Consider the following 10,586-nt stretch of genomic DNA (forward strand, 5'->3'; position numbering starts at 1 on the left):
TTTTAATTTTAATTCTGACCTCGGTTTTGACTTATTATCGTTCATCTTTTTTTTTCAGGTGACAGTTTCTTCACCCGCGACTCTCTCGCCGTCAGATGTAGTCCAGGGTGACCCAGTCCGATCTGTCCTAACCTTACGTCAAAACTTGTCATCCGTACGGAGGAGGAGATATCCAGGCATCATACGTCGTGACAATAATTTGGAGTTCCGCGGGGGCCGACGATAATGGGACGCGGCTGATCTGTACGAACGAGTGACGAAGTCAACGTTGGGAGCTCGCAGTGCCATGAAACCGTCTTTCCCCACCGAGTGATGACACCTAGACCGTCGTTCCTAGAGGTGCGTGCGTCGTTCTAATCACGTCTTATCGGATTTTCACCACCGCACATTCGTGCGACTCTCGCTTTAAAACGCGATAATACACGACACCCACGCCTTCGTGGCACCGATAACATTTTAATATTTACTTGCCACGCTCCTCTAATCTTACATCCGAAACGTCGTGGGCCAGTAATTTTCAATTGGCAGAGAATTTAATCTGATTGCATTGCAGGAGGAGATTAAATAATATTTGAGAGCAGCCCATGCGTGTCTACGTTTATTTAAAACAATGATGGAGTTGAGTCATAGTTTGACCCTCAATGAGGATGCTCTTAATCAAATCCCAGAGGCCAAGCGTCCGGTATTTATTTTCGAATGGTTACGCTTTTTGGATAAAGTCCTAGTTGCCGCTCAAAAGGTATTTGTTACATCTCAATATCAGCTGTTGAATTTAAAATCAAGTTATACAGTTAAAATTACTCATACATTTTTTATTATTAATTTTATTTGCAGAGTGATATTAAAGGATGTCAGCAAAAGTTAGTGGAGCAATTAACACGACATATGCAAGGAGCACCTGGCCCACCCACACGGCGCCTCATAGCAAGATGTCTAGCAACTTTGTTTAGTGTAGGGGATACATTCTTGCTCTTTGATACCGTCAACAAATGCAATGACATCCTGAGGAATAAGGATGACTCACCAAGCTTTTTACCTACTAAATTGTAAATTTGATTTATTACTGATTTATTATTAATTTTGTCCGAAATTATTAATTTTGTAATGTATGCATTATATTCTATTTTTTTAGAGCTGCAATTTGCTGTGTGGGTTGCATGTATGAAAAATTGGGAAGAATGATGGGTAGATCATATGAAGAGACTGTACAGATCTTGATAAAATCTTTACGTTCGGCAGAATCACAAACGCGAATAGAAATCATGCACACTTTAGAAAAGGTAACAAATAATTTTGTTAATTTTTTTTTAATTTAAATAGAACACGACTGTAATGTATATTTTTTTTATAAGGTATGTGCTGGAATGGGATCTGCAATAACGAATGTACACAAAGAAATATATAAAGTTTCGAGGCATTATTTAACCGACAGGGTGATGGCAGTGAGGTGTGCAGCTGCTAAGGTACTTATATTTAGAAAAATAATATCGATTATTTATTTTAATATCTATTATATGCTTCAATTATTTGCAATTATAAATATTTTTGTGTGCACAGTGTTTGTTGGAGATGTTGAATCATGCACCGTTTTTATATACGACTGAAATCGAAAGCGTTGCAACATTATGCTTCCGAGCATTTGAAGGTTCAAATTACGAAGTGAGATGCTCGATCGCTAAATTGCTAGGCACCTTGGTGGCAATGACACAGCTTCCTGCGCCCAAGATAAAAAATCCCACAAGTATGCAAGCGAATATATTATAAAAAAATATATATTTAAATTTTATTTTAATGTACATTTTAACACTTCTAGTTGCACACAACAAAGGAGTTAAACAAGCATCGCTTGAAGAGGTATTGAATATCTTAATGTCCGGATTTTTAAGAGGAGGCGTTGGCTTTTTAAAAGGAACTGGTGAAATAATAAAAGGAAGTTCTAGCATAAACAGAGAAGTGCGAGTTGGCGTGACACATGTAAGCTATTACATATGTATTTTTAATTCTACTCTGTGCATAAACTTGTATGCAGCTGTGCAAGAAATGTTGTTAAAATATTTCTTATACTTTAACAATTACTATTACAGGCGTACGTGGTATTTGTTCAAATGTTGGGCGGTACCTGGCTGGAACGAAACATCGGCGCGTTAATCGCGCATGTTTTAGATTTAGTTACAAATCCGAAAGCTGCTAGTTCACACGTCGAGGCAGTATACTCACGTAAATGTGTGAATTTTATATTACGCGGTACAATTGGCAAATTGTTAGGAGAAGGCGCTCAAGCAGCTGCTTGCAAAGAAATAGCGCATATCATTTTGAAACAAATGAATTCCATCGGTAAGTATAACATTTCAATATTTAATACATGCTCATGCATAATCTTAAGTTCAAATACGATAAAAATGATGACATTATAATTACGTATAATCTCGATGTGGTTTTACTAGATTTCAGTCCAGAAAACGCCAAAGATTGCAACCAAGAAACATTATTTAGCCAGCATTTATTAGTATGTGCTCTACAAGAAATGGGCAATCTGATATTAGGATTGGGCACCACAGCCACAAATTTATTATCTGATCAATCTCTAAGTATGTGTTTGTATTCAAAATATTTTTTTTTTTAAATAAAAAACAATCTATTTGAACGATATAATTGATTATGCATTTATCACACAGGTCTGATCGATGCTATAATGGCTGTTCTCGTGCATCCATGTCAAGCGGCTAGACTAGCCGCTGCTTGGTGTTTACGATGCATATGTGTGGCAGTGCCAAGTCAAATAACACCCTTAATCGACCGCTGTGTCGACGGGATTGAGAATATGCGAAGCTCGCCAGAAGCCATAGCCGGTTATAGCAGTGCGCTTGCCGCGGTGTTAGGAAGTGTTCGTCTTTCACCTTTGGGAGTCCCTCACACTAAAGGAAAGGTAAATGTTCTTTTGTATTATTATCATTTTTTTTTATTATATTAATCACGCGACATTAATTTACCAAATTTTTTATTTTTAGATAATTTTCAATACAGCGGAAGAACTTCTGAGAAGTGCAAGTCAAAATAGTCGTTTATCTTTAAATCGTACTCACGCAGGATGGCTTTTGATAGGAGCAATAATGACTCTAGGTACAAATACTTTATATTTAATGATAAATAATAATTAAAAAAATGATTACGTGCAATATAATTTAATACATATAATATTATATGCAGGTACAGCAGTAGTAAAGGGCTTATTGCCAAGAATGTTACTTTTATGGAGAAACTCTTTCCCGCGCTCAAACAAGGAACTTGAAAGTGAAAAAGCGCGTGGCGATGCTTTCACATGGCAAGTGACTTTGGAAGGACGTGCTGGCGCATTGTCTGCTATGTACAGTTTCTTACTGCACTGTCCAGAACTTCTAAACGACGACATTACACGACGATTACTCACGCCAATCGAATCTGCTTTAGCAATGCTGACAAAGTACTGAGTGTTAAAATATATTTTTTATAGCGTAATGTTATGAAGCGAATATTTAAAATAATGATTCTACAACTACAATACATCTTTTTCAGTTTGTCTCCTGTTTTAAAGAATTATGGTCAACAATTGAAAGCTCCTGCAGCCATGGTTCGTTTGCGTTTATATGAAACTTTATTGTTGCTACCACCGCAAATGTTTGAAAGTAAGATTTACATACTACAAATATAAATAAAGTATTAAATGCACTACATTATTTAGTTGCTAATTTGCATTATTATCTGATCGCACAGGTTCTTATACGCATCTTCTGAGAATGTTAGTATCAGAGTTCACGCTTACGGATAATCCTGGGAACACGACTACTTCTTTATTAAGTGTAGTTTGTCACGCTAATGATTCTGTAATTCTTGGTACATGGCTGCAAGAAACTGATCATCGCACGATAGAAGATCAGGTAACTTAATTTCTATAGTTTTGATTTTTGCAACTAACACCATTGTGTCCAAAGTTTGATATAATCGTTGGTTATGATCAACTTGTAAATATCCTCGTGTTTAGATGGAACCAAATAGAAGGGCAGATTTGGAACATGTGAGTAAGGTGTTCTGTGAAGTGTGCCTTTCGTTTTTTTATTTTATTTTATTTTTTCTTTTACTTATTTGTAGATATAAAATTTATTTATTTTAGTAAAAAAAATATCTATCTGTGTTAATTATTTTATATTTTTTTAGGTTTTATTTAACTTTATTTAAAATTTTGTATTTGCGATTTAATTATATTTTACAATATTTCTTTCAGCTTCAACCAAATAGTGCGGCGGGATCTGGGGCATTGGAACATAATACGTGCTGCCTTTACAGACCAATGCCACATGTGAGTTTAAGTAATCATTCTATATATAATTAAAATTAATATAATATTTAAAAAATAATATTTTTGCTTATAAATATTATATTATAAATTATTAGTATATAGAAAATATTATAACTTAAATTTATTACATATAATTACAGTTTGAAACGATTCCTGGTCCTTTGCCATTGGGTGTAGCGGTGATTGATTTATCGGTCGCATTATTCGGCCAGATATTTCCACGTGTAGCGAACAAGCACAGGCTGCAGATGTTGGATCACTTCAGCGAGTGTATAAAACACACCAAATCTGGAAGACAGGAAGCAATACAGATGAATGTATTCACAGCTGTATTAAGCGGTTTGAAGGGCCTCAATGAGGCGAAAACCGGCTTTGGACAAGAAGACGTCAAGAAATCCGCAACTAATCTCATTATTAGCACGCTGGTCAGTAGCAATCCTATTCTACGATGGGCAGCAGGAGAAGCAGTTGGCAGAATGGCTCAAGTAATCTCTGATCCCAAATTCACTGCGGAATTGGCGCAAACTAGTTTCGATCGTTTGAAATCAGCTCGCGACGTGGCAAGCAGAACCGGTCACTCATTGGCATTAGGTTGTCTTCATAAGTACGTTGGCGGAATGGGCTCTAGCCAGCACCTTAACACCAGCGTTAGCATTCTGCTTGCACTCGCTCAAGATAATTCGTCTCCCGTAGTACAAGTAAATTGACTATTATATTATCTCGTTTTATTAATTTATTAATTTATTAATTTTTATATCGACTTTACCGATAAAAATTATTAAATAAACTTTCTTTAAGGTTTGGGCGCTGCACGCTCTGGCTCTTATAGCTGATTCCGGTGGACCAATGTTCAGAGGATACGTTGAACCTACATTATCCTTAGCACTGACTCTTCTTCTAAATGTTCCTCACTCTTATATCGATGTACATCAATGTATTGGAAAAGTTTTATCAGCACTTATTACAACGATAGGACCAGAATTACAAGGTAGATATATTTTTTATTTAATTTAGTTAGTGTAATTATAAAAATTTAATTTAATTTATTGCTTTTATAGAAGATGACTCATTAAACAAATTATTTTATAGGCAACACGACGACAATTTGCATGGCTCGGTCATCATTTTTGTGCGCGTGTGCCATTATGCAAGACCATCAAGATCCACTCGTTCAAGCCGAAGCAACTGGTTGTCTTCAACAATTGCATCTTTTTGCACCCAGACACGTCAATTTGTCTTCCCTTGTTCCTACATTATGCGTAAGATTTTTTTAAGCACTTAAAAAATATTATTTATTATAAATCAAAAAATTTATTTTAATTATATTATTAAATTTTTTTTTTATAGCGTACTTTATCGAGCAACCATTTGCTTTTGCGTAAAGCTGCGATATCATGTCTTCGACAACTTGCTCAACGCGAAGCAAAAGAAGTATGTGAACATGCGATGACTCTGGCTAACGAAAGCAGAGATACAAATGTGGTAGAAGGTCTCGTTATCACTGAGACTGGTCTCCCAGGCGTGCTATTTAGTATGCTAGATACAGAAACTGATAGTAAATTGATCAAAGACATTCACGATACTTTAACGAGCATGTTGCACATATTAGCGGCTGATAATCTATCTCAATGGTTGTCACTGTGTAAAGACGTTCTTACAATAGCTTCAGGTAACACATAAACCTCTTAATATATTATTAATTTATTTTTAAATAAAATGTTTTGTTATAAATAAATGTTTAATTACATAGAATCAAGTACAATCGAAGAAGGCAACACGGTAAATGCAGAGGATAGTGCCGCTGATAATGAAGCAGCGGATGCAGAAGGCGATGATGATCAAGCTGAGTTTCACGCTGACGAATCCAATAAACAGCGACCTTCTATTACACCGAGATGGCCAACGAGAGTCTTCGCAGCACAATGCGTTCGGCGCATTGTCGCAGCTTGTGTGAATGACAAGCAGGCACACTTCGATCTTGCTTTAGCCAAAGAAATGCAACAATCTAAGGGAAAAGGTGATTTTCTGGTATTACATCTATCGGATTTGGTGCGCATGGCATTTATGGCTGCAACGAGTGATTGCGATCCATTACGGCTCGAAGGTCTCAAGACCTTGCAAGAAATCATTGATAAATTTGCCAAAGTGCCCGAACCGGAGTTTCCCGGACATTTATTACTAGAACAGTTTCAAGCACAAGTGAGTTTTATTTAATTTTATAAATTTTCTGTCAATTAATTTTAGAAATATCTTGTTATATTAAATATGAATCTCTTTAAAGGTCGGAGCTGCTCTAAGACCAGCATTTTCCGCGGAAACGCCGTCACATGTTACAGCTGCAGCCTGTGAGGCTTGCAGCGCATGGATCGGCAGTGGTGTCGCTAGAGATCTCAATGATCTACGAAGAGTGCATCAATTACTTGTGTCGTCTCTAGAAAAATTGCGAGAAGGTAACACTCGACCCCAAATGTATAACGAAAGCATGTCTACGCTGGAAAGACTGGCAATTCTAAAAGCATGGGCAGAGGTATTTATCGAACATTTTTTACACCACAATCAAAACTATATCTAAACAAATTTAATTATTAAACATTGCGAAGAAGAGAAAATTAAATTTGAGTATTTTTTAACAGGTGTATGTTGTTGCAATGATAAGAGACGGATCTGCATTGAATAGTAAAGATATGACTAATCGTAACGCGAATCGATCCGACGAAGCCAACGAAGAAGATTTTGGAGAATTTGAATTTCAAAGCGAGAGTTTATTGAGCCTCGTTCAGCCAGAACTTCTAAGCCTGAGTCAACATTGGCTATCCGCGTTAAGAGATCATGCATTACTCTCTTTGCCGCCAGGTATTATTAAATATAATGAAATATATAATATAAGATTATATAAGCAATTTTATTTTAATGTTAATGTTAACTAAAACTATCGTTGTGATATTTTTTCCAGAGTTCTCCAGTCAATTGCCGCACGATGGTGGTGCTTTTTATACGACAGACACTATGGAATCTGCGCGTCCTCATTATGTAGAATCGTGGGCGCCAATTCTCCATGCTGCAACTCTCTGGCTGAATGCAAGAGGATTCGAAATGGAGGATAACAACCAAGAGAGGGCAACGACAAATGTCACTAACAATAACCATCATAACAACAATATTAATAATAACGACGAAGCTGCCGCTTCTAAAGCTAATACTAATGTTGAACGTTTTCACTTGTTATTTGGTAAGTGTGTGGTAAAAAACATTATATGAAATGTTGATGTACTTATACGATTACGTAACATTCTTTTTTATTATAATTATGTATAGGTATATGTATGGAAGCTTTGTGCAGTCCTCGATCTTCCGAATCTCCTCAAAATATAAAGACATGCTTAAATGCATTATATACGTTACTTGATTCAGCATGGGCACGCAAGGTCTTTATTATGGATCGTTCCTTGCCTATCGAATTATGTAATGTTCTTCATAGGTACGTGCATATACGATAATACATAATTTATTTCTTTATCGCATAATATTAATATCAGCACGTTTATTGTTTTAAAGATTACTTTTAACACGAGAAAGTTATGCCATTCAAATAATAGTGATGGAAGTGTTGAAGCAAGTGATGAAAGCAGCACAAGAAGATCTTGCTGCAAAGAAAAAATTAAAACTCAAAGGTACGCAAAGCCTGAAATTGTCTTCGCTAATTTTGATTAAATTTTATCACGTACGGTTTTATTCATATTTTTCTTTTTTTATTTAGACAATGCGTCAGTAAATCACGAAAATGAAACGTTAGAACTTGATTTACTCGGTGAGGGAGAAGAAAGCGGTGAGCTTACGCCAGGCAAATCATTAGTGTTTGCTGTTCTGGAAATATGCCTGTGCCTCCTAGTACGGCAAATACCAGCGCTAAATCCGAATCCTGGCGGTGCTACTGCCATTTTATCTCAGAAAGGATATGTACCGTCCGAAAAGAGCGGCAAACTGATTGCATCATCTCTCAATATAATGGAATCTCTTCCTACATTATGCTCTCCGCAAGGTATTCTTGTAAAATACTTAAGTATAATTAATCAACAATTTCTCAATAATTAATTTGTTTTTTAAAGGAGCAGTAGCAATTCTCCCGACGCTACTGTATTTGGCAACGGGCGTGATACGCGAGACAGCAGTGCGTACGGACAGCGATACCACGAAAGCCAGTTCAGAAACGCCGGTTCACGCTGCGCTACACTGTGTGAAGAATCTCATCAGTAACAAATATGCTCACGATCAAAGGAGTCAAGAGCAATGGACTGGATTGCTGCGAAGCGCACTTGCCAAAATTATCGATCTTGCTAAAACAGGTATGTTAATTTAATCTTTCAGTAAAGAAAAAAATATTAAACTTTAAAATAAATTATGTTCTTTTTTTTTTAATTTTGATTTTATAGGTAACGACGAAACTAAAATGGATGAGGTAGCAATGATGTTAGGTATCGCAGTATTCGTGCTTCACGCATCTCCGGATGTGGTAAGCGCTCCAAATTTACAATTTCCATGTATTAATCACTTTCGACATGCGTTCCAGTCAGAAAATTTAACGGTAAGTTGATAATGCCCGAAAGAATATTATTTCTAATTATTAATCTCGAAAATAATTGAACAATTTTGCATCTAGGTGAAGTTGAAATGCGTTCAGACGTTGAGAACGATATTTCTGCATCCAGAACGTAATATAAGTACGCCGTATATTCATGCTCTTGCACCACGACTGGTAGAATATCTATACAGCGATAAGAGCAAGCAAGTGACAAACGACATGGAACTGACTTTTACATTGGAATGCATTAGCACAGTAGAAGCACTCATAGGACTTGCCGATTTGTCTAATCGTAAGTTTTTCTAATTAAACTTATAATAAATTTTCACTACAAAAATATATCTTATAATCCGTTAGTTAATGCAATATGTATTACACGCTGTACAGGAGATCTATTACAAGGTGTGTGAAAAGTGTAGTCTTTATAACAAAATTTTCTATGTTAAACAGTCATTATATATTAATCATTTACACTGTACAGTTTTCATGTTTAACGCATGTATGACATTTTATGAAATTACCCAGGTATTCAAATGCTGACTCTGCTCGTACCGATTTTAATTAATTACCTGCTGGAAGGGGACGAGCTCCAGCGCGCTACTAAGTATCAAGCGAATCTTCATCAACAGAGTTTTCAATGGCTTAATAAGATCGGGCCGAAGTATCCACAGGTACAATATTTCGAAAATATTTTCCACTCTCGAATATTAAGATTATATTATCTAATTTCACAATTGTTTATATCACTAGGAGTTTAAAACGCTGATGTCGCAATCCAGTGAGCTAAAAACTAAATTGGAAAATGCCGTAAGGACTAGCCATCAACAGGCACAGCGGCACGTTCGATCAGTTGATCATGTAAAACCGCAGATCAAGATATCTGCTCCGTCGATCAAGTTAAAAACCGACTTTTCCAATTTCAATTAAAAAGGAGATCGTATTTATTGCAGATAAAAAATAAGAGATAATTTATTAAACATTTCGTAAGAGATTTAGATAACTAACATAAATAACGATCTTAGCAACTTTGATCGGTCGTGGTAATGCGATCAATCGTCCCAACCCAACAATTATTAATTATTCGACGAATTAAATTAATTGCTGTTTACAACTTCTTAGCATCGTGATAACTATAAAGTGATACCTTGTCATTAGCAAATCATATTCTACTGTACTTAGAAACGAGAAGAAATTAGAAATTAGCAATATTACGCAAGATATAAAAAGATAGGACGAAATGACGTGAAAATTGACGAGAAAATTGTCGGACGATTCAGTTACTACTTTAAAATGAGAGAGATATTTATCTTATGTTTTCTTCATCCCGTCTTCGTAACTTCTTCATTACTAAGTGTAATAACGTTCCTGATTTTCCTATTATGCTTTTTAAAGTGCAAAAAAAGAAAGAAAAAAAAAGAATTAACTTTATATCAGACTTTCTAATTGTATATATACATGTGTAGAATTTAGCGTACAACATAGAGATTATTAATTTATTTAATAAATATATTGATGTACATTCTCACCTCACTACTTCGATGGATTATGAAAAATAACAAATAAGAATTTAATTCCACGAAAAAGAGGTGTGGTGTTAAAAATTAAATGACTGCAAATATGAGATGCACAAAATAAGTTATATAGATGATATAATATAGATATTTCCGTGTTTAT

The 10,586-nt window shown here is 35.6% G+C and overlaps 1 protein-coding gene across 4 annotated transcripts; it reads left to right on the plus strand.

The window, feature by feature from the left end:
- The first annotated feature begins 85 nt into the window (after window positions 1–85).
- LOC139103951 (HEAT repeat-containing protein 5B) lies at window positions 86–9,841 on the plus strand. Of its 4 annotated transcripts, XM_070659143.1 has the most exons (33): window positions 86–339; window positions 554–739; window positions 835–1,046; window positions 1,133–1,280; window positions 1,353–1,463; window positions 1,558–1,741; window positions 1,814–1,974; window positions 2,085–2,334; window positions 2,445–2,588; window positions 2,676–2,926; window positions 3,009–3,120; window positions 3,208–3,460; window positions 3,553–3,662; window positions 3,751–3,914; window positions 4,019–4,051; window positions 4,259–4,333; window positions 4,474–5,031; window positions 5,132–5,321; window positions 5,423–5,592; window positions 5,681–6,002; window positions 6,084–6,532; window positions 6,615–6,860; window positions 6,967–7,186; window positions 7,287–7,562; window positions 7,649–7,811; window positions 7,889–8,004; window positions 8,091–8,372; window positions 8,440–8,676; window positions 8,764–8,915; window positions 8,991–9,204; window positions 9,300–9,314; window positions 9,438–9,583; window positions 9,663–9,841. In XM_070659143.1, exons 2-33 carry the CDS (start codon window positions 611–613, stop codon window positions 9,837–9,839), a joined length of 6,270 nt encoding a protein of 2,089 aa, XP_070515244.1. In that variant the 5' UTR covers window positions 86–339; window positions 554–610; the 3' UTR covers window positions 9,840–9,841. The 4 variants fall into 4 exon arrangements, with proteins under 4 accessions (XP_070515244.1, XP_070515253.1, XP_070515260.1 ...); XM_070659152.1 differs by lacking the exon at window positions 9,300–9,314; XM_070659159.1 differs by lacking the exon at window positions 4,019–4,051.
- The last annotated feature ends 745 nt before the right edge of the window (window positions 9,842–10,586 follow it).

This window comes from Cardiocondyla obscurior, linkage group LG01, assembly GCF_019399895.1.
Source record: "Cardiocondyla obscurior isolate alpha-2009 linkage group LG01, Cobs3.1, whole genome shotgun sequence".
NCBI classification, from domain to species: domain Eukaryota; kingdom Metazoa; phylum Arthropoda; class Insecta; order Hymenoptera; family Formicidae; genus Cardiocondyla; species Cardiocondyla obscurior.

What these genes read in the sequence shown, in the direction of transcription:
- LOC139103951 (XM_070659143.1), top strand. Translation starts at nt 611, where the DNA reads ATGATGGAGTTGAGTCATAGTTTGACCCTCAATGAGGATGCTCTTAAT. An exon ending in AGCTTTTTACCTACTAAATT is followed by an intron (nt 1,047 to 1,132) that starts GTAAATTTGATT and finishes CTATTTTTTTAG; the next exon opens with AGCTGCAATTTGCTGTGTGG. An exon ending in TTATGTAATGTTCTTCATAG is followed by an intron (nt 7,812 to 7,888) that starts GTACGTGCATAT and finishes ATTGTTTTAAAG; the next exon opens with ATTACTTTTAACACGAGAAA.